The sequence below is a fragment of the Marasmius oreades genome, chromosome 11 (genome assembly GCF_018924745.1).
Source record: "Marasmius oreades isolate 03SP1 chromosome 11, whole genome shotgun sequence".
NCBI lineage: Eukaryota > Fungi > Basidiomycota > Agaricomycetes > Agaricales > Marasmiaceae > Marasmius > Marasmius oreades.
The window spans coordinates 2,459,480-2,483,344 of record NC_057333.1 but is presented as its reverse complement, the minus strand read 5'-3'; the positions used below and the strand labels follow the sequence as shown (position 1 = coordinate 2,483,344).

Here is a 23,865-nt window from a genome sequence, read left to right as displayed (position 1 = left end):
AATACCGAACAGGATAGTATCGGGTACAATTTCAAATGGTTTGATTGACTGGATATCGAATCATATTTCATTTGAGTGTATCTACATCCCGATTTAGCTACCTTCAGTAGTCAATTAAGCTCGAAATAATTTTTCGCTTTTCTGGTGTGCCAGGGACCACACAAATGCAAATGTTAGTGCGCATACCATATCCCATGCCAGCCAATTAATCTAACTGTGATTGTGAATGACCACAGCCTGACGTGCTAGCCCTGAGAAGGACGTGGACCTCAGAAACTATCGACGACATCACTATTATTAGCCTTCAAGGTGTACCGGTGTTCTGGCTGCTCCTATGTCATCACGTGACCATGTTGGACAGTGCTGGTAAGCGCATACGAATCCGAATCCAGTCTTTCAGCAATAGCCTGATCCTCGAAGATCACCAGAGATGGCAAGGTCGCTGTCGAAGACAGCAAAACTTGGTCATACCTCGTGTCGAATTAGAGGACATTTGCTTAATCGCCAAGAAGACTTGAACGAGAGGGGCTGTCACATGACCCCTTTTCTGTTTTGCAACAGCCCAAGTCCCACGTTCCTGCATCAGCTGCTACCATCAAGGCGCTCTCTCCTTATATTCAGGGTCCTTCTTCACGACGCTCGTTCGGTACATGGGTTGGGATGACGGATCGATGATTGTTTGCATCACATCTGCTGCTTTTGTGATGGTTTTTATGGATACCTGTATCTTGTCGGTTTGGATAGTGAGAGAAGTTGGGAAAGATTGCGGAGGCCCCGAATCAGAAGAAGAATAATTGGAATCATATTTGGGAATATTAAAAACGTAATCAACCATTTGTTTGAGTGATCGTTCTGAAAGGTTATATCTCGTCCTAACACTGTTTCATGTCAAATTAGGCCTTCGATAATCATTCCATGAACTCGTGGTTCCATTATGGCTTTATCATGTCGTGGCTATATTTTCCGATTCCTAGGGAATGGGATTCGGTAACCTTGTATATCTGTCCAACAGTAGCATGTGCTTTGGGGGATTGAAGCACCAATCAATCTTGACTCATTTTACCCTCTGGATAGTTCGCCTCAGTGGCTTTCCCTTGACTGTGAGTCATAGCGAACTATATCAGAGCTCCAGTCTGACTTGGAGGATCAGCAGACGGGAGTGAAAGTTGCCCACTGCATGTAATTGAAGTAAGTGGTGTTGAGACCTTTTGGTTAACCCAGACCTTACTCACCCGACAAACGGAGGCAGATTAGCACTTTGATATATCGCGGAACGAGTCGGATGATTGTGGAGGATTCTTTTGATCAGCCGTGAAGACCTAAGGAACAGACTTTTCGACGAACCAGCTTGTTGACACGTGAACCGGTGTGTTTCGGTGTTCGTAGAAATGTCAAATAGTACTAATACTTTCTTAAATCTTCCGAAGCTTTAGGTATTCACAAATACACTGAGAATATTCGTCCAGGATACTTGGACACGCCCGAGCAAGAACCACCATCTAATGATAGGCGGATAGACGGCTTTACACAAACCTAAACCCCGTCGTTGCATCATTCTGAATACGCCACGACGGTTTTGATACGTTAAACGCCTTATGTTGTCAAGGATGCCCCAGAATACAAAGGATAAAAGGTTCGGCTGGTGGGAGATGTCGGGGGCCGCTGTTCTTTACTAGGTTGCTACTAGGATGGATTCAGAAACGATTGAACAGCGCCTTGCTCCTTACCTCTCAACGCGGTCGATCCTTGTTTATCCTATCACTACACTTTCGGTGAGTCCAATTGAGATCGGCAAATCCCTTCCTTGAAAAAACCCGCTAATATACGTTTTTTCGCTGTAAGGTGATGTTTCTGTTATATGGTATTTCCGTTACAAGTTCCAAGAAGTTCCGTAGCTCACCCAATCTATACCTTCCAGGTTTATACATCCCCTTATTCGGCCTATCCATCCGTATTCTTTGGCGGCGCAATAACGCAATCTCCAAGCTATACCTAGGATTCGTCATTACTCTCTTTGTGTTAGCAACGCTCGACAACGCTTGTGTGGCCGCGCAACTGATTCGGCAAGCCCTTCTAACGCTTTCTGCAGCAAAAACGAAAGACTACGGAGACCTTGTGAGCTACCTTCATGAAGATAACGGGAAGACCGCTTTGTCGTGGGTGTTGTGCTTCTGCAGGTCCTTACCTGCATCGTCGTGGCGAGATCTAAACATATCTTCACTAGCACCATTACCAATTTGACAGACATTCTAATGAAGTACGTTCGACTTTACATTTTCATATTTCAATTTTACTTACAAATGAACCCTGCCAGTGCCGTCGCAGACTTTATGCTTGTACGATACTTGCCACTTGGATATTTGACACCTCGTGGTTCTGCGATCCTCACCCTTGTTCGTTTAGGTTCATAGGTGCTACTCGATCTGGGGGTCGAAAAAAATGATCTTATACCCACTTGGGCTTGTTGTCTTTATTACCAATGGTATTGTTTTTTCTTACCTTTCCCCGCCCCTCCGACCGCTCACCAGATATGGTTCAAAGGCACTGCTCTGGGAAGCCTCATTGCGTCGGCGATTGGATTCAGCGATACAAGTGTTCTGTCAAATGCGATGCTTTTCGTGAAGGCCAACAGAATCAATGATGGAAGCTGGTTAGCGGTGGCCGCTTGCAACCTCATATTGACGTTGTTGATGGGTATGTATCCAATCTCTACTCAAGTTTTCGATGACTATTAGATTATTATTATCTAGCTGCACGGATTTGGTGGATTACGCGCGAGGCAAGGGAGGTAATGGGGAAGCCGATAGAAAATAGGTATCGGAAGATTGTAGCTGTGATGTACGTATCATTTACTTTCCTCGACCTTAGATGTTCACCACCCTGGCGTTACTCAGTCTCGAGTCCGGCTTTCTCTATACAAGCACCCTCTTGGTTTCCCTCGTCGTGGGCCTGGAATTCGATCCAGACGATCATGGTGGTTCCGTGCCGATTGATCTCGGAGTCGTTGTTTCTACGATGTCGGTGAGTGGCCGGAAAAAGAACTCGATATGTATGTTTCGAGTGTTGAACCCGATATAGGGTATTGCTCCCACATTGATCATCGTTCGATTTGCGTATGGTTTGACAGTGGATGGACCCGGTAATTTTGTTCAAACAGGAAGAGTGTCCACGCTACAATTCGCTACTCGCAGCGACGGCATGCCGGGGTCTACAAGTGCCAGTACCGAATCCCCAGTACAGCTACCAACAGATGGGAATGGGGACGATGTCCTGGTAGCGGCAACTGTTCTCGAAAAGGTTTAGGGCGGATACGACTTGACGTGGATGGATATTCGACGTACTAGGCGATTGAATTGAAGTATATGGACACTATATTGGAATTTGTGTTACTTAGGGATTTATGGTTACAAATCAAGCCTATTCCCGAAGAGAAAGTCTTCAATGAGAACCATCCGCCTTATTGAGTTTAGATCCAACCGCCCTCGGCATAGATTGAGCGCGCCAGAACTATAGTTCTCCCCCGGACTACGCCGACTTGAATAACACGTTCACCCCATCCCGTTTCAACTCCGCTATTACTTCCAGGACATCAGGACTCGGCGGCTCAGCATAGCAAGGCATAACCCATAGCTCCTCCAATGCACGAACATCATTGCCAACAACAGAAAGCCGGCTAGGAATTCTCAAGGCTGCTGTAGCAACAACTGCATTCTTGATGCCAGGAGTGACATTAATGTTGGTCAAGGTCAAATGTGTGAGGTCCGGGAGGATAGGATTTCCGGACCCTACATCTGCGAGGTCGGAAAGAAAAGTTACGATCAAGTCGTCCCAAGAAGATGATTGTTGGTTACTACCAGCCTTTTCTGTTACCGAATCTTTCAAATGAAGGTGGCTTATGTGAGGGATTGTTTTGAGTAACACTGAAAGGCGCCCCCAAGAAGCTTTTGAGGAATTTCTGGAATCAAGGTGAAGCGACATATATCGTAGAGTCGCAGATGAATGTTGCAGAATGGTGAGTAACGATGAAGGCCAGCTGTAATAGCCCGTGCCTGAACTTGAAGGTAAACCACATGACAGTTCGAAAGAGGAAAGGGAAGACAATACAAGTGAGGCGAGTAATACCTCTAAAATGGGATCGGTTATCTTAGCTGGTACGTGTTCAGTGCAGATGGACAGTGTGCGTAATGAGGGCATTTCAACACGATGAATAATACGGAGGGGCCAGGGCAGGTAGATGTGGGGGTTGAAAGACCATACATCAGCAACTTACACAATTTACTGGTGAACTTTCTTGGATTTTCTGGGCTTTTCTGGGCTTTTTGGCTGGTTTGACCAGCCCACCACTTCACGAGTCCACCAGCTTGTCTGTACCTCCCAACTATCCCCCCCAAATAGGACCCAAATAGCTTTATTTAAATTGCTGAACATGATTTCTGCACTCCAAGAACCCCCAACATTGGAGGCTGTCTCATAAACACACGTTTACCAGAAAACTTTGGCGGATGGACCCGAGTAAATCTGAGCTTGTCGGAAATCGGATATAACTTGTGGCAGGCTGGTGACTTGTCGACTTGTACAAGCCCTAAAAAGCCCTAAAAATTTCCCACCAGTAAATTGTCAAGTTGCACGCGAAGATTCCTCGAAACCTCCAGTATTTGGCAGAGGTCTCCAATGTCCCCCTTATACAGGGTTCCAATGACCAGAGTAGTGAGTTGGTGGTAGGGAAGTAAACCGAGGCAACAAGGTATCACTGTTTGTACACTTGCCAACTTTCAGGCACGACGAAGTGCCTGAGAGAAGGGATGGTCTATGTCAGCTTTGCTGATTCCAGAGAGACCTCCTCTTTGGGTGTGAAAATATAATAGGTTTTCGAATGTGATGTCCTGTCCACAAGAAGGGTTAAGGAGGTGCATTCCAAAATCCCAAGCAGAGTTGAGAAAGAGTTGCTCGGATCGTGAAAAATGGGATTTTAGGATCTCCCAGGTGTCTTGAGCACAATCCGGAAAGGAATAATGCCAGCCGACCTTGAGATTGAGTGGGCAAGGTGCAGAATTTGCCAGGAACATCTCTACCAGCTTCTGTCTCCTCTCAAAATATTTGTGCCAGAGTGCAACGTTGATGGAGGCCCAAAGCATGGGACAACGAGTGGTGATTTCACTCTGGTGAGAGCAGACGTGCATGAGGGTGAAAGGCACAATGGTAACGACTTGTCGTTCGACATTAAGTGATTCAGTTTTGATGATAAGGGTGTATTCTTTTGAGCTTGGAACAGACACGATCATGAAGATTTCCTCCCAAAGTTCCACAGGAACTTTACACAGGTAAGATGTTTGGATGTTCATCTGTGAATAATTTGTCTGCATAAACATTCACATGGTTTTTCATAGATGCTGTCACGAATCGTTCACTTTCCAGAGCATGTCCAGTATCAAAGAATCCCCCCAGAAACTAATTCTTGGGCATCCTGGGCATCCTGGGCATTCTAGAATTCTTGCCAGTGGAGCAACTTTTCTATTTTGTACAGCCTTGCACAGTCATTTAACAGCTTTTCATAGCCATCCACAGTTATTCCATGGTTATTCCATGTTATTTCCTATTGGTTAGGTCTTATCCCCATATAGATAGCTCAGTAGTATATAGACCCCCCATGTATCTAGCTATTTTCCCCAGCCTTGTAATTTTAAACCTTCTGTTTGTGTTTCTGTCTCTTGTGCTTTCTGCTTTTCTCCCTCTCTCTGTCCAGTTGAGCCATCTCCTGTCCAGTGTTCCCAAGTGTTCTTTCAAGTGTTCTTTCAAGTGTTCCTTCCAGCATTCCAGTCCCCTCAGTATTTTTCCTAGTGTGCTTCAAGCACTCCCAAGCTCCCTCTCAGTATTCCCCAGTAAGCATCTATTTTCAAGTAAATCTTGTCACCTCGGTGCTCCCCCTTTGTTGTTTGTTCGCATTGTTTAGCTTGCCACGTAAGCCTTAAAACCCCACTAGTTGGGTGCAGTGGTTCTAAGGTTGAACAGTTCGTTTCAGATGCCAGTGGTAGTGGAATGTATGAGAGACATTAGAGTGGCAGAGCAACTTCGTTACTGTCTCCCCCTTTTCTCTTTTTAGAAGAGCATTGTGTACTGTTTGACAAATATCGAGATAACTGTTGCAGACAGTCTGGCATCTGCTGGGATAGCCTGGCTAAATCTTAAGCAACGTTAGTGAATGTTGACAAAGTTGTCGAACCTGCATTGAGACAAACAGGACAGCAGACTAACCTGAAGCAGTGGGGTTGGTTAAGTGCTGTAGATATGCCGACCAGCTAATTCGACAAGCTATCTTGTCTCGAATGTAGTGCAAGATGGCGGTGCTATTGTAAACCGTCGGAGTTTGAAAACCTAATGAAAAGCCTCAGTCTGAGATAAGATTGAGCTTGCAAGATAGATAGATAGATAGATTACACAGCATGGTCAATACACCATGTAGCTGGGTTATAAGCCCGCCGTATAAAGCAGGGCATGTGCATTATAACCCTAAGCAGGGCTTATAGTGATTTTCACTATAAGGTTTTGGTGGGGGCATAAGGTAAGTGGCTTATAAGCCTATCAGCTGCGCAAAATGCACAAAATGCCTTACTAAACTTAGCAGTTTTTTTTAGCAATTTGGACTTAGCAGTTAGGTTAGTGGTTTGGGTTAGCGGTCCAGGTTAGTGGGTGGGTATGGTGGTTAGGTTAGCGGTTAGGGCAGTTACGGCAGTTACGGCAGGTTACAGCTGGTTAGAGGTTAGGGATTCAAAGGTATATGAGGGGGTCTGGGGGCTTGCCCCCAGTATTATGTACGCAGGATGAACCCTACATAAGCAGAAGCTGATGTATTATTTTAAGTGGAATCATGGTGTAGTGGACGAAGATGTCTGCTCAGTGTTGGTGCATGGTGGAGTTAGTGGTTCAATTCCCCCTTTTGCAATTAATCAATTTTAAGCCAGGCTGGATTTATTAAGCCAATATTTTTAAGCCATATCAAATATTTTAAGCCCTGTCAAATATTATAAGCCATGGTTTTAAGCCTACAGGTAGGATTATAAGCCATGTAAAGGATTACAAGCTATAAATAACTGTATAGGATTATAACGCACATTCCCCTTAATTACAGGTTGTTGTCACAAACCAAACTCTAAGAACCGCTGCACTTAATGAGGTAAGGTTTTAAGACTTACACGGGGAGCTACAGCTAACAACACTTAACCCAAGGGGGACTAGAGGGCAAAATGTATACTATTAGGATTAGATAAAGAATCTAGTTACTGTTTGTAGTAGCTAGAACCAACACAGAACTTGAACACTCACTTGAAAGGCTTTGTTAAAGTAACAAGAACCTTGAACACTGGGAATAACACTTGTAGGACACTATAGAATGTCCAATAACACTGAGGAATTGCTGAGACTCAAAGAAAATCACACAAGAGCAAAAGACAGAGAGAGAAAACAGGAATAGATTGCAAGGAGGAGGAACTAAAGACAACTAAAGACAATACAAAGATAACTGTGGTAATATCTAGGCTGAGGTTTCCCAGAGAAACCTCAGAGCTTTTATACTACTTAATAGTGTACTTACATGTGATTATTATAATACTGCAGACTGCGCAATTACTGTGGACGGGCTATGCAACAACTACAGACTATGCCCGAGATGACCACCTCAGGTTTCCCATGACCGGTAACGGCACTAAAAACTACTACTAGGTGCAGCAAAACACACTCCAAGCACGAAGTGCGCAAGACCAAACCCAACACTAGCAATTAGTGTAGTTGATTTGTGGAGGTCGGTATCAATGGACGCTCTCAGCAAGGTTCACTGAGAACTCCAAGATAAGACTTCAAGGGTGGGGCTTTATATGGTTCAAAACAAATTCAAATTCTGTGTTCACAAGTCAAAATGACAAAGGCTTTCTACGAAGTTCACTTCTTCGAGGTGTTCAATTCTTTCTAAGTTCAAATAGAACTATCAAATTCAATTCAAATTCGAGTCAAAGTGACTCTACAAGTTCAAAGTTTCCAAGTACCAAAGTGGCAACAAATTCAAATCAAATTCAAAGTTCAAATCCAATCTTTTCCAAATACAAACACCAACTTCGAAGAAGTGGGGCAAAGTATGAGCCAGAGTCCCCTAGTGAAAGCACTTAGGCTTCTGTCGTAGGTTACTGGGGAAATACTGCTGCTACCACCCTTCCTTATATACGCCTTTTCGAATAAATAATAATCAAACGTCGAAGATATGATAAAAAGCCGAAAATATAGAGAAATCCCTTTCAGAGATACTAAAGTACCCTTAATCAGGTATAGTACATGTCAATTAGATATCAAACTGTCCAGAATATAGTATTCCTTATTCCTGTTCCTCATACTTTCTTTATTCCTGTTCCGAGTCGGATATCTTTGACATTTGCATGTGGATACATCCTGACCCCTTTTTGTTTCCAAGGCGAGTCCCCATGTGCTCCCTTGTTCTCTCTTGTTCTATCCGATCTGGAATAGTCCAAAACTGCTCGATCTACATTCCAGGGATCGTTCCTATGGTTCTTTCCTGGTAGAATATCCTTTCTGACCGGACATCGTCGACATCCGCCCCTTTTCTTGTTTCCAGCTGTAAGTTACAGCCACCGGCATTGTTTCCGTTCCTTAAGTCCGAAGTGGACTTTAGATAGTTACATCCGTCCGATTGTTACTTCCAGATGTACTTCTAAGAGTTGTTTCCGTCTTTTCAACCAATATCGAAGAAATCAATAAATTGATAGTAAAATCAAGTGTCCCCATGTTTGCTACAGGTAATTGCGAGTGAGACGAGGCCTATCCAAATGAACGAAGGTTTTTAAAGGCTGCTTCATTGGTTCCTACAGGTTTCGGAACGTCGAAGACTCTCATCTATAGGGTGTTTCGTACTTTCTGTACTTCGGATAACCCGCAAATAGACCCGTGCTTTGACTAGCAGCTTGGGCTTGCTCTAATCCTCATATTATGTCCCATTTTGATTATATTATATATAAAAATGTTAAAAATGCGTTTATTTAGGTACTAGTAGAGTATATCCGCGATACCGGATTTTAGCCACAATGAGTATTCTGGCAGTCCCGAAGGTCAAATGAGGTCCTTATATGAATTAATATCGGTAAAATGACCCTACTAATATGTATTGTATGCTTGTGGGTTGTAGGTCAACTGAAAAAAAAAGAACACGGTAATAACGCTGTGTAACACCACTAAATATGGCTAGTAAACACACCTCAAGCACGAAGTGCGCAAACCAAAACCACACCAAGAAGAGTATACACAAGTGTAAGGGGTGGAGGTCGGTATTCTTAAGGCTTTAGTTTTCACTAAGAGGCACCAAGAAAGATAGAATATGTGGGGTCTTCGGTTTTATAGTTGTTTCAATCAAGGTTCTTTCACTACAAGAGTGACAATACGATTCACAAATCCCAAAATTCGATATCTGACTTTTCAACAAAGCTTTTACAAGTCTTCGCCGAAGTTCGGTTTCAAGTTCAATATCCAAACTAGACAATAGCAATCCAAATTCAATATAAGTCCAAATTGACTTCAATATCCAGAGTTCAATTCCAAGACAATATGCCAATACCAAATTCAATTGCAATAATCTAATCTATCCTTCCGAACACAGAACACCAACTTCAGTGAAGACTGGGGCAAAGGTCAAATCTCGAGCGAATCCTAGTAGGTGAACTGCGTCTCCTCTCGTAGGTTGCTGGGGAAAATCCCTCTTTCCTGCCCTCCTTATATACGGTTTTTCTAATAAATAATAGTAAAAGTCCAAAATGTGTGTGAAACTAATAAATAATAATGAAATCCCTTTCAGTCAAACAGAAACTCGCTTAATCGGGTATAATACAAGAGTTTTATGTGCTGAAGTGCCCAATCGAATATTAAACTGAATATCTATTCCTTGTTTCCTGGTTGCGATGTAGGGACTTGACTTCGCCGAAGTACCCGACATATCCGCATTCTCCTGTTTTTCCTAGGGAACGAGTCCCTGTTTCAGGCGTATCCATTCTTCCTGTTCCTGTTCTATTCCTTTTTGGAGAAGATCTAGCCTCGATCCTAGGCCCTGTCCCCAAGGTTTCCCTCTTGCAATCAAATAACACGTGCACTTCGCTGAAGTCCGTGTTTCCTTGGTTTTCCGAGAAATTCCTATTCTTTCCGTTTTCCGTTCGTGAGAATCGGATGTTCCTTCCTTTATCCTTGTTTGGATTTCTATATCCGAGAATTCCAATATCCGAGCAGTCCAACCAGACTTCGTTGAAGTTTCAATAAATTGTATAATAAAATCCCTATGTTTGCTATGAGCATTCCAGGAGTAAGAGGAGGCCTTCCAATACAAGAACGAAGGTTTTTAAACGGCTGCTTCCTGAAGTTCGTACAGTTTTCTGAACTTCAGCGAAGTCTCTCATCTTTCCTAATTTTGTACATTTTGTACGGATAAAGTCTCTTGTAGAGGCTCATGCTTTAACTAGAAGTGCGGGCTCACTCTAGTCCTATTAATCCCATAATTTATAACTCATAAGTGTTAAAATTGTATAAATATGCATCTTTAAGGTCTTTTCCGATTTATATCGCGATAACGGGTCACATATAGGCTCACCAATATTTTTATGGGGGTCCTAAAGGCTCGGGGACGTTGTTTTTGATACAATTCATGGCAGTTGTGCTTATAAGCGCTTTACATGGTCTCCTCCCATGGTCCTGCAAGGAAACCGCCAGAACTACTAGAACTACCCTAGAGTGAGCTCACCCCTCTTTGGAGGGAGACTAGCAGCCACGTACTACTCTACATAGGAAAAAAAAGTCTATACTGTGTACCATAGTACTAATACAATTGTCAGAAGTAGGGTAACACATCTACCTCGTCGTTTGGAGATCACGCATATGTGATCTGGAGTTGACAGCGTCAAAATTGCTGAGGATGTATGAGGCAAGGGGATTGTCATTATTCCATGCGTAGCCCATGCAATTAGACAGCCTTTGTCATCGGTGAAGTTGATGGCCAATGAGTTGTAGGTTGTCGCACTGACGCTGACCAACCATGGTCAACCACGTGGTTGGGGACGAAGTTGAGGTTGGCTGACCAGGAGCATTACACTGTTGTTGTTGCAGGTCACTACTACTGTGAAGAAGTGGCAGACGGGCGATGAGATCCAAGAGGTGTTCAATCCGAAAATTTTACATATGAGGTTCATACATAGACATAAGGACCCCTGGACCCCCTCCCCCCTCTGCACCTTCCTAATATGGAAAATTTTGATTACCAAATGCCCGGCAAGACCAATTTTCCACATTATATTCCGATATTTGACGTGTCATTCTCACTTTCCCCTCTGCTTTGCTGCCTCTTCGTGACATCTATTGATGAGCGATATATGTAACCTCAATGAAGAAGGATACAATGACCAGACGTGAAGGGTGCAAGGTCTGGAGGCGCAGGTGTGACTATACCCAACAGTGAAAGATGATAAGAGAGGACAGATGATGATCAGTGCTGGTCTGATCAATGAGCAAGCCTAAAGAGAACCTAAAGAAAGCTAATCAGCAACACAGATGGCAACGACGAACTCACCAGTCAAAGTGTAGGCAGCTGTTCTACTCTTAAGAACACTCCTGACAGCGATGAGGGTGCAATTCTTCTTGGTTATACTGAACCAAGGTGGCCAAGACTGAGAGATGAGAAGTAGGGAGGAGAATCAACTATATTTTGTGGGGAACACCCCTGTTTATATACTACTGGAAGCCTTTGTTTGTACTTATTACTATAAACTGGAACTATGGTCCATGCCAAACAACCAAATGGATACGTGAAAACCCTCCCAAACTTAGTAAGTATGTATAAAAGGAGGCTATGCAGATAGTAACGATACCGTAAAGGAAGTATGGGTCCATGAGTATGGGTCCAAAATATGAGCGCATAAGAGGAAGAAATTAAAAGGGGAATTCAATGGGGTAATCAAATCAGGCCTGACACTATCATCATAAAAATATTTTTCTATGGGCTTGCCAGCTAGACCACAGCAGCACAGGTGATATTATAAAGAGCAGATAAGGTAGACAGCCTTCAAAAGTATTAATAATCCACATATGATGGAGATAGTATCTTTTTTTCGCCTTTGCTATATGCATGCATGAAGAAAAAAAAAGATTGTTTGTTTCAGTCTGATCAATAAGACTTGATACAGAAATTTGAGCAAATTTTGATAGCTAAATAAGGAAATTTTTACCACCACAACTGGGGAAAAGTGCATTTCCTTTTAAAAACAATAATTTGGATCTACGCACACTGATTTGAGACAGTATCGCGTCATTTTGGGGGTGCATGCACCTTTCAAACATAAGGTCCTCCAGGCCCCCCTTCTCCCCCTACCCCATGTCTCGGAATTTGCTGGTGAACACCTCTTGATGAGATCAGAAGGGTATCAATATTTGAATAATGCTGGGTAGACTAGCAGTCGTCGGAGAAGGGCGGTTTGACATCGCGAAATTGTGTAGGTTGTTCTTTTGCAATATCTAATGTCACCTCATAGCCACTTGTCAGGTGGCAATCCACGGGCATCGCGCGTAGGTCTTTGATATAAAGGTGGTCTCATAGTGGTAGATAAATGTTGGCAGACGCACGATGAGATAGGAAAGATATCGATATTTGGATGATGCCAGATAGACTAGCAGTCGTGGGAGAACGGCAGTTTGACGTCGCGACGTTTTGTAGGTTGTTGTTTTGCGATATCCCATGTACCCTCATAAGCACTTGTCAGGTGGCAATCCATAGGCTTTGTGTGTAGGTTTCGATAGAAAGGTGGTCTCGTGGTGGTGGATACATTGATATCCACAACCATTGAGAAGGGGTTGGTGGTGGACAGCGTAGTACTGCAGGCTGTCAAAAACGAAGGCAGGAGCTGGGTAACAAGGTCCAGATCTGCGTGACAATGGATGTCGGTGTTCCATATTCACTGGGGGCATTTTGCTGTCATGTGGGAACTGTCTTGTCTATGTCATGTAAGCCGTATGTGGAAACACTTATTGTGACCAATAAACATTGATGAAATTTAACCTAAATGAGATTACAGTTTTGTAGTAAAATATATTAGTTGTTGTGGCCAATGCAGTGATCATTTGCGCAAAAGGTGCCGGAATGCTAACTCAATGCAGGATCTTTGTCGCTTTGACGTCGATTGTGAAGTCACTAAGTCACATGAACAGTGACCTTATATAACATTGAATCAGCATTACAGCAGCTTTTGCACAAACAATCACTTCATTAGGAACAATAACTAATATACTTTGCTACAAAACTATTATCCTATTTAGGTTAATTTTCATGAATTTTTATTGCTTGAGTCAAAATTCGGTCACATCAAACCCTTCCACATATGACTTACATTACTGCCACATGACATAGACAAGATGTGGTATTGCCCTATTTGCTTCGGATCTGAAGCCGGTCAGATAGGAAATTGAGCAAGAGAATTCTGCTGTATTTCGCCATACATACTGTTCTTTTATACTAAAAATACAAGGAATACTGAGCCCATACATACACTGGATACTTGGAGTTCTGAGACCTATTTTACAAGAGGAACAAGAAAGAAATACTTAGCTACATAGGAAAACGAGTCCATCGGAGTCAATACAGTAAGAGCTGTCCGTATGTCCATAATAAATAATATAATAGGTAAGAGTCCAGACCGAGCGGTGCAGTCCAGTCATCGCTTCCAAATCGAGGCGAGTCCAAACATGATCAAAGTAAAATGATCACAAAGACAGCGCTCACATGACAGCAAAATGCCCCCAGTGATTACAATACCTCATATCCTCCATTCGAGTAAGAGTATAGTTGTTGTGTGCAGATAATGAAAACCCTGGGGCCAGGTGTGGTGATTATTAGCGGAGGAGATGACGCGGCAGATGGACGCGCTCGTGGTACTCACTTCTCCTCGCGCGTCCATCTCGCCGCTCGCAGCATCGACAAACTCTCTCTCCCTCTTCTGTTCTTTTTTCCCTCCCTCCACATCCCTACAACGCTAAGGCTTAAGGTTATTGGCTCGTATCTAACGAGTTTACATACCTACTCTTTGGCGTTCAGGTCTGGTCTGGATACATGGTTTCACGGTGTTTTTTGTTCCCGCCAGCCTCCGGCAACCACACTCCTCTTGTACCTCTTTCATCCCTTCCCATTCATCCCCTCTCTTGTCCATCGTGAGCACACATCTCATCGCACGCACAAGAAGTTCGACGTTGTTCGAGCCTATATTGATTGGCCTACAAGATGCAGAGCATATACGTCGTACAGTGAAAAGCTACTAATATTTGCAATCCCAAAATCTCTTTCACCAGACTATGTATCCAGATCCCTCTCCCCGGTCCGCATCCTACTCTTATCATCTATGCCAGAATACCCATGGCTATCGTTCAACTCTATCAGCCAATCGGCTTCGCGTTCGCTTAACCTTGCATCGCCCACGAAATTCTGCCACCGTACCCCAAGCGCCTGTTCAGCCCTGGCAGGCATGATCCTCTCCTTCTCAAGATGATATGATTTCATTTTCCGGGCAGTTAAGGGTTAGATGATCTCGCTTTGGATAGAAGGTAAAGCAGGGAGAAATCTGCCTGGTACTGCGTGGCGATGTGTTGGGTGGAATACAGCCAGAGCGTCGAGGATGGGATATGTTGCAGTATGACGTATATAGCGAGGAGTGTTGGTAAAGGGCGGGTTACTGGGTTCCGATTGGTAGGATACGAGATGATGATTGATAACACTAAGGGCCCCAGGAATGACAAGAGCCAAAGCTATGGACAGATGGAGGTGACCAAGCTCGAGGTATACAGCATCCTCGTCGGGCTTTCATGGTTGCTTGGAACATAATACTTTGTGTTGCGTTGAAAGATGATGGTGAGGAAGTTTGCGGCCAGGAGGGGAGCGAGGGAACGTGATGCATATGGTACGGTGTGGGGCCAAGAAGCGGTTTAGATAAACGTTTTATGGCTGAGCTACCTAGGCCTTTGGTCAGGAATGTCATCATGAGGATCGAATGCTTATAACGTACCTTCCATTCGTTGAAGAGCTTCCGTTCAATTCGACCGTAAATGCCCTCCAAAACAGAACACTCCGGTGTCTGGAACGAAGTCAGGCAATCTTCTCTCGTGCCCACAGCAACTCGAGCGGCACAACTCCTTGCCCTATCTCGCTGTCGTGACATCCTCCGCGCTCTCAAACTATCGCCGACACTGCCTCGACTTCCCTCCCCAACTCGCGACCACATCAGCTGCTCAAGAAACTGTAACACAACAGGACGGCGACGCAAATAATGTTCTTCTTGGCGTAAGGGATCTATTGCATAGAGTAAAGTTGACACGACCTCGTGCTCGGAAATCTGGAGTTGAAGCGTGTTAATCGTAAACGTCAGAGGGTGTAGTCACCTTAAGGTCAATGGGCGGGAACGGCTGTTATCTAGAGCTCTAAACCTGTTCTGTCTCTTATTCTGGCCAAGTACCAAGCCGTCGCGAGTCGTCTCTTCCCCATCTTGAACTACAACGATCTCTGTTGGAAAGAAAAGAAAAGTAAGCATCTGTCTCTCTGTAGCAGTCGCCAGCAAAACGAGATACGAACAAGAAATCCCAGTGTAATGCCATCGTTGTCATCCCGTGTCCTTCTGCCTCCCAGAACTCCAGCCATTGTCATGAACTTGAATCCGCGGTTTGTCCAGCAGGATTTGGCAATGTGTGATGTGCGGCGTGTTTCACTGCCGAGGGAACGAGTCTTGGTATCCCAACGTCAAGAGCCAAAGATAGTGCCGTGGTCGACCAGAGTCCCATATAATGATGGCGTGCGCGGAGGATGAATCGATGATAGTCGAAAGAGAAAAGTGAATCGTCACAAAGTGTCACGGCAGGGAAAGTTGGGTCGGTCCGAACCGTGAGAACACCTCACAGAACCTGCCGTCGGACCAACGCGACTATATATCCGAAATCAAGGAGTGGCCATGGTATACTCCCGACTCACAAATAATCAGATTCGCTATCGTTCGGTCGTAACAGGTAGCCCAAGACGACGCGGTCGGAAATCTTCCACAGTCTGCCTAATTATGGGTGTAAGGCCTTTGGTGGACCGTAAAGCTGGTGGCAAGATACTCTGTCCATAATATCAGCTTGACTTAGCATCTGGGATTAGAAACGAAAATAATTCACTTAGGAATCGTAAGGACTTTACAAGACAGCGACAAGACAGAAGGAACGTTCGGACGATCATAAGAATCAGAATCAGACTCAGACTCAAGATATTGCTCGATTTACTATTACTACGGCATCAAGCTCTCGGTCTGAATTCACTGGTCACTTGCCATCCCCCGAATTTGTCCCTTCGAGTCTTTGATCCATCCACAACATGCATACGATCTTCTTCTTCAGGGTTAATCAGCATATCAGCAAAAGCGGGAGAGCCGCAATCCCTCAAGCACCAGAGAAGTGTTTGGATCCGGATCTCAAGATAATGAGGCAGTCGCATCGTTGGTGTGGATCAAACATTATTATCCGCATCAGGGCCCCCAATAAATTCGTCGGTAGCCCTCGTGGAATGCAGTGTTGTAGTCTGTACGTCCGTATCCACTTCCGGCGCCTCCAGACCGTTCGGGTAACTGCACCACTGCCCCTTACCGATATATTCACCGCAAGATCTTCTACACCGTTTTGAAATTCTTTTCGGTAAAGAAACGATGACCTCTCGCGGTTCGCTTTCCGTCCTGACTTCTTCCGTTGCCGAGGCTTCATCGATTTGTACGCACGGTTCAGTGTCAATCGTAGCACTTTTGTTGTCTTTAGGCGCAGTTGGATCCGTAATTTCTCCCATTTCTTCGTCACACCTTGGAATAGGTTTGAAAAACCCTGGTGGTAGCCCACGAAGGATCCGTACGCGTTCCAGAGTATCCACCCACCGAACTATAGTCTCTTCGCTGCACCAGCGAAGTAAAGCAGAGTCCTTGTCGAATTGCTCGTTCACGAAGGTTAGGAACTCGAGGACTCGAGTGGAGGTTATTAAGAGGGATGTCGATGAAGGTGGATTTTGAGCACCTTCTTGTTGGCCCTGCTTCAATATGCAGTAACTCGACAACGCCCTCATCACCTTTTCTTTTTCAAAGTTGCCCGCGTCAGTCCAGCTCTGCCCGTATGAGTCCAATATAGGCTCAAGAACGGTGTCAGATGTTGACGAAGCGTGCAAGAGTCGTTTGAGCTCGTTGGACGACGTTGGGAAATAACCCGGAATCGGTTCGAAATGCAGAAGAGGTAACTGGTGAATCCGCTGGATGTGGGTTAGCACCTCCATCCAGCGCTCGGCGTAGAAAGGTAATTCGAAGAAATCTCTTGTTTTGCAAATTACGTCATTTAATGATGCGAGGAATTCGAGGCCGTAGTTGGATGCGAGGAGTGTGGAGCCGACGTCAGCTTCCGCTGAGGACCTGAGGAAGTAAAGAATGGATTTGGATAGTCTCACTGCGACTGCAACTTGGGAGGTGGTATCCAACTCATCCCAGTGTTGTCGATAAAAATTCATAACTTTGCCACGCCAAACCCTTGGTGGACGAAGTAATAGTTCCTCGGGACGGAAGAAAGCCGTTATGAACCGGATTCGGCTGTCGTTTCATGCATTTTGTTTAAACGAGAGACGTCGCGACGTCTGTCTCAAAGTCAAAATTTGAGTTTGAGATCTCAAAATCTCAATCTCAATTCCAGTATCTGAGTCTCCATAGTAGCTGAGGTGAGGCATACAGTAGTCCATAAAATAATGTTATAACTTATTCTCAAAATTTCAACAGATCTCAATATATTTAATGTCTCAATTGTTCAAATCTCAAAATTATTTTACAATCTCAAAAACTCAACTCAGGCTCAAATTTGAGATAAGGTTGAATTTAAGGTTCTGAGAAGTATATGAGTTTAAATATCTAGGGAGAAGAGATGAGACAGGTATATCTATGTATGTAGAGTAGATAACTTATCAATCTGAAGCATTAGAATTGGTGTTATTTTCCTTAGGAAGGGACGAAGAGTAGTGTTAGCAATTGTGATTGCGTTACACGCGCGCGCACGCTATATCACGGACTTAGGAATTTTTTTGACTTCCCGAAAAATTCCTAAGTCCGTGATATAGCGTGCGCGCGCGTGTAACGCAATCACAATTGCTAACACTACTCTTCATCCCTTCCTAAGGAAAATAACACCAATTCTAATGCTTCAGATTGATAAGTTATCTACTCTACATACATAGATATACCTGTCTCATCTCTTCTCCCTAGATATTTAAACTCATATACTTCTCAGAACCTTAAATTCAACCTTATCTCAAATTTGAGCCTGAGTTGAGTTTTTGAGATTGTAAAATAATTTTGAGATTTGAACAATTGAGACATTAAATATATTGAGATCTGTTGAAATTTTGAGAATAGCAATAATCTTGTTTTATGAGCCATCCCCCACCTTGGCTATTCATTGGGACTCAGATATTGGAGTTGAGATTGAGATTTTGAGATCTCAAACTCAATTTTTGACTTTGAGACAGACGTCGTGACGTCTCTCGTTTAAACAAAATGCATGTATTTACTGGATTCGGTCGTTAAGGGATTTACGGTCATTGAGTATACGATCCCAGATCCTCTCTGCTGCTTCTGCTAACCAATAATGGTCATGGGTTTCCAGGAGGTGTCGAAAGCATAGGATCTGGGATGAAAGAGACAAGTCATCCGGCGATGTCTGATCGTCGAATAAATTGTTTTTACTGCCTCGCGTCGGAGGAGATTCCAATGCAGAGTTTAGATCACCAATGCTCCATGTGGATTTACCGGCGGGTGATTCCCATTTATCGAAGATCGCGGGCATGACTAGGTGTAGAGGTAACTCGCCCAATACATTCTTTAGATGGGGTATCATCGATGGAATATCGCGAGTCTCCTGGACCAGCCAGCGAAACCCTTTCAGCTCGTATAAATCCGGACATCTTTCCATACTTGAGAACCGTTGGATAATGTGTAGATCGAGCGATGGCCAGTGAGAAAGATTTAAGATGTTTTTGGTTATGGTATAATCAAGATCGTCGATGTCCTTGTCCTTGTCCCAATACCCATTAAACTTGATGAGTAAAGAGTATAAAAGCGGTTTAAAACCAGGAAAATGATACACAACAGGGAAGAGACGAAATATCAGCCACGATTGAGGAGATTTGTAGGGACAAATGAGGTCGATTGGTGGTAAACGGCCAATGTCGCGTGGGTAAAACACTGGATTGTCCTCAGTGAAGTAAGGGTGGGTCTGAAAGACCTGTCGAATGATATGCAAACCGGGAAGTATCGTGGTTGTGAGGTAACAAATAACAGCGAAGCCGACGACCGCAAGGGCAATCGCAAATGGGACGTGATGTCGGTTCCATAACAGCTCCAATAACCCTGCAAAAAATAGGAAGAGTGCGACTTCGAGTAGGATTGGGAGGGACGCGAGGATCTTCGGTACGTGCCACCGTGCAAAGCTCTGGTTACGCAGCCAGTGAAGAGCTAAAGCCTGACCTGGGGTACGTGTATTCGTTTGTCGTTGATGTTCCCGAACCCATTGTTTACACAGTAGCCCGAACAGGGCATACACGAGTGCAAGGATCAGGCTGAGAAACCAGACGGTGTTGATGCGAACATCTGAGGGATTGGGAGTGAAAGGTGCAGGCGGAGGTGAGGATAGGCCGCTCATCTGCCGGTGGGCGAGCTGTCTGAGAAGCACGACTGTGGTATTTTGAAGGTCTTCTTCCAACCGTTTCGAAGATTCAATCGTAAAGGCGGTGACAATGGCAGAAAACAAACCGGCCTATTTGACAATCGAATTAGGACGAACCTAAGAATTAAGACAGGAGTAAATGACGCACAAAAACCAACAACGTATCTATATCTTCCTTGTACCCTTTCATCAGTTCGTCATCTCGAGTGTCTATTGTTTTCGTGAGTGCGTCCCATGACTGCTGGATGGTAGGTTCTGTGGGTGGTGGAGCCTGAACGCAAGTTGTATTGTCAACTACATCAAAGGAGTGGCAGAAAGCGGAAACCTGACCAGCGAGGTATGTGTCACATCTCCCTTAGCTTCAGAATTCACCATTGATGTCAATACGGAAGACGCGAACGGCTTAAGATACAAATTTGATCAGTGGGAAAGCTCAAAGTCTAGAGTTCCTTACCTGTGTTTGACCGCTCACCTTCCAATCTCTTCCATTGCCGCCTGATGGGACGTTCTGGGTAGTAACCTATGCTGGGTATATGAATTAAAGATAATAGGGATCCATATGAAAAAAAAAACGTACCTCTGTACATTCACGTTCGTGCTCCGAGGCTTCCAGCGGTTTCGTGAGGGGAGGAATCTAAGAGGTTAAAACATGCGCGTGTTCATATGCGGAATAGAGGCACGAGCATACAGGAGAAATCACCTTCGGATCGTCATACGAAGCCATGCTATGAAAGAAAGAAGAAAAAAAATCAAAAGTACTCGCCTAGTACTCGTCGAGATCGTCAACGGGGAGAGAGGGAAAAGAAAGGCACGGTAGCCCAGGGATGTGAACGAAAGCAATGCATATCGGGATATAATCATCGCACGAAGACGTTCGTATGTTATTTATCAATCAAAGTGAACAGTCCATAGACTGATGCGGTTGATTGACAACGATTGACGAGTACGAATCTAGCTGTTCATTCAACCTGAAAAGAGACAACCCAATACACGGTAATTGAGGCTAGCCTTTGGTTCTTGGGTCAGATGAAGTAAAAAACCAGGTCGTTCCGAGGGAACTTTAGATTTACGCACCGCTACATATTTCCAGCTAGAGGGTCATGGTACTAACCCGATTGCTTTCCCCAGATCAAAACAGCACCGATACGGGCCATGGTAGCCTTGGAATCGTGATGCCTTGTGCTTACAGTCAGAAGCGTAACCAAGATTATTGACGCATCTATTGCGGCCATCCGTCGAAGGATATAAAAAACAACCCAATAGTTCTGTGGTCTCGATAACCTTTGAATAAAAGTGCAGCCTTTTGAATTGCCAAGTCAACGCGACAAGGTTCTCTTTCGTATACGGTGCCACAAATCAATGTCGAGCAATAACAGGAAATACGATTAGGCTTGACATTGAGATACTATCATATTAACCACGTACTGGTTCGAGCGGTTCCGTTATCCATCATCTCTTCTGATCAAGCGTTGCATCCCCTTCAACCATGTAATTCTGCTTCAATCAGCATGTGTAAATCGATGATATTGAAGGGATGACCTGTTAAGTTGTTCCTCTCCCAATTATTTCCCCCACCCTCTTCCTCAGTTCCAGATGACAATCGCTAAACCTTCAGCAAATAACCCTCCAAAGTCGCCTTCGTCGTTGAGCAGAGATCAGTTCCAGTTCCTTAGTACCATTGGCATATGTCGACTCGGGCGTCAATATCGATAATGGGGAAAAAGAACTAGCGCTGACTCGGTTCCAACTTTACGGTAAGTAAGTCCGGATTTGGCAATTGCTTCTCCATGTTCGCTTCTCTGTAAAGTCACGGGAAAATACTTTCGTTTCATACAAGTTTCATAAGGATCAAAAGGAATTCGAAGTAAGGAGTACATACAGTGGTGGACAGATTTTGTCCGTCTGCGCACTATGTATCCAGATCCGTCTCGCCCGACTCCTATCATCCACGCCAGATACCCATGGCTATCGTTCAACTTTATCAGCCAATCGACTTCATGTTTGCTTGACCTTGCATCGCCCACGAAATTCTGCCGCCGTACCCCAAGCGCCTGTTCAGCCTGGCAGGTATGATCCTCTCCTTCTCAAGATGATATGATTTCATTTTCCGGGTGGTTAAAGGGTAGATGATCCCGCTTTGGATTGGAGGTAAAGCAGGGAGAAATCTGCCTGGTGCTGCGTGGCGATGTGTGGAATACAGCCAGAGGGTCGTGAATGAGATATGGTTGTAGTATGACGTATATAGCGAGGAGTGTTGGTAAAGGGCTGGTTACTGGGTTCCGATTGGTAGAATACAGGATGATGATTGATAACACTAAGGGCCCCAGGAATGACAAGAGCCAAAGCTATGGACAGATGGAGGTGACCAACGCTCGAGGTATATAGCATCCTCGTAGGGTGTTCATGGTAGCTTGGAACATAGTACTTTGTGTTGCGGTGAAAGATGATGGTGAGGAGATTTGCGGCCAGGAGAGGAGTGAAAGAACGTGATGCATGTGGTACGGTGTGGGGCCAAGCATCGGTTTAGATGAACGTTCTATCGCAAGGGCTGAGCTACCTAGGCCTTTTGGTCAGGAATGTCATCATGAGCATCGAAGGCTTATAACGTACCTTCCATTCGTTAAAGAGCTTCCGCGCAATCCGACCACAAATGCCCTCCAAAACAGAACACTCCGGCGTCTGGAGCGAAGTCAGGCAAGTCGTGCTCTCGTGCCCGCCGCAACTCGAATGGCACCCGAAAGCTATGTATCACCTCCTTGCCCTATCTCGCTGTCGTGACATCCTCTGCGCACTCAAACTATCCCTCCCCAACTCGCAACCGCATCAGCTGCTCGAGAAAGTGTTGCACAAAAGGACGGCGACGGAAATGATGTTCTTCCTGGCGTAAGGGATATATTGCATAGAGTAAAGTTGACACGACCTCGTGCTCGGAAATCTGGGGTTGAAGCTTGTTAATCGTAAACGTCAATGGGTGATTTTCGAATTGTAGCCACCTGCGGGGAATGGCCATCATCTAGAGCTCTAAACCTGTTCTGTCTCTTATTCTGGCCAAGTACCAAGCCGTCGCGAGTCGTCTCTTCTCCACCTTAAACCACATGATCTCTGTTGGAAAGAAAAGAAAAGTAAGCATCTGTCTCTCTGTAGTAGTCGCCAGCCAAACGAGATACGAACAAGAAGTCCCAATGTAATGCAATCGTTGGTCAGTCCATGTCTTTCTGCCTCTCAGAACTCCAACCAGTCATGAACTCGATTCCGTCTGTTATTCAGCATATCGACAAAGGGAATTTGGAAGTGTGCGATGTGCGGCATATTTCACTGCAGAGGGAACGATATTCCAGCGTCGAAAGTCAAAGATAGTGCGGTGATCGACCAGAGTCCCATACAAGGATGGTGTGTGCGGAGGATGATGGTCGAAGGAAAAAAGTGAATATGTCTCCTTGGGTCACAAAGCGTCACGGTAGGTCACAAAGTAACAGGCAGCGTCGTTGTCAGGAGATTTGAGTTGGAGATGGGCGGGATGGAGTTCAGCTATCTAAATACGAGACGCACGACAACCGAAACCTCGAGTTAAGGTGGAAGTTGCCTGTCTTGGGGAGAATCGCATTTTCGGATCGATAGCGATGAGAAGTGGATGGTGAGATGCTTCGCTCTACCCGCATGGGCTCGTTAGTAGCGTCCAAGTTTTGAACGCCTTTAGCGAGTACAGCTCTTCCGGGTGCACCATGCCCTCCTCTCCCGTCAAGAAGGCAACTTCTGCCTGGCTAAACCCTTCGTTTTGAACAAATCTTCTAACCCATCTTGATGGCATCCCAAATGGTGGCGGGAGTGATAAAGATAACCTCACACGTAAACCATTGCCGACTTCGCAAGGATTCCTTGTGGAAAGGGGGAAGGTTTTCCGAAGTGGTCTGTAGCACGAAGTCGATGGAGTTGACGACGCCAGATGGCCGGTAGCACGTTGCATGATTGCGTTCTGAGAGAAATTAGAGAACTCAAATCTTACTGGCAAGAATGAACACAAACTTTCGTCCGGTCTAAACATCAAAAAACCATACCATCCTTCATGGCCACGACTTTGCTCTGCCT

General features: G+C 44.7%; 5 protein-coding genes across 5 annotated transcripts; 1 reads left to right on the top strand and 4 right to left on the bottom strand.

The window, feature by feature from the left end:
- Positions 1–1,688: 1,688 nt before the first annotated feature.
- E1B28_003606 (uncharacterized protein) lies at positions 1,689–3,303 on the top strand (the record flags this gene model as incomplete). Its single annotated transcript, XM_043160605.1, has 8 exons — positions 1,689–1,772; positions 1,843–2,156; positions 2,225–2,257; positions 2,315–2,336; positions 2,412–2,694; positions 2,751–2,838; positions 2,895–3,021; positions 3,079–3,303. The coding sequence occupies 8 exons, from the start codon at positions 1,689–1,691 to the stop codon at positions 3,301–3,303; spliced, it is 1,176 nt and encodes a 391-aa protein (XP_043002562.1).
- A 222-nt stretch (positions 3,304–3,525) lies between these two features.
- On the bottom strand, positions 3,526–4,194 carry E1B28_003605 (uncharacterized protein; the record flags this gene model as incomplete). Its single annotated transcript, XM_043160604.1, has 1 exon — positions 3,526–4,194. One exon carries the CDS (start codon positions 4,192–4,194, stop codon positions 3,526–3,528), a length of 669 nt encoding a protein of 222 aa, XP_043002561.1.
- A 578-nt stretch (positions 4,195–4,772) lies between these two features.
- On the bottom strand, positions 4,773–5,342 carry E1B28_003604 (uncharacterized protein; the record flags this gene model as incomplete). The annotated part of the gene is made up of 1 exon (XM_043160603.1): positions 4,773–5,342. The coding sequence occupies one exon, from the start codon at positions 5,340–5,342 to the stop codon at positions 4,773–4,775; it is 570 nt and encodes a 189-aa protein (XP_043002560.1).
- An 11,204-nt stretch (positions 5,343–16,546) lies between these two features.
- E1B28_003603 (uncharacterized protein) lies at positions 16,547–17,578 on the bottom strand (the record flags this gene model as incomplete). Its single annotated transcript, XM_043160602.1, has 1 exon — positions 16,547–17,578. The coding sequence occupies one exon, from the start codon at positions 17,576–17,578 to the stop codon at positions 16,547–16,549; it is 1,032 nt and encodes a 343-aa protein (XP_043002559.1).
- A 1,043-nt stretch (positions 17,579–18,621) lies between these two features.
- On the bottom strand, positions 18,622–20,503 carry E1B28_003602 (uncharacterized protein; the record flags this gene model as incomplete). The annotated part of the gene is made up of 6 exons (XM_043160601.1): positions 18,622–19,869; positions 19,928–20,050; positions 20,110–20,181; positions 20,234–20,299; positions 20,357–20,413; positions 20,480–20,503. The coding sequence occupies 6 exons, from the start codon at positions 20,501–20,503 to the stop codon at positions 18,622–18,624; spliced, it is 1,590 nt and encodes a 529-aa protein (XP_043002558.1).
- Positions 20,504–23,865: the final 3,362 nt, after the last annotated feature.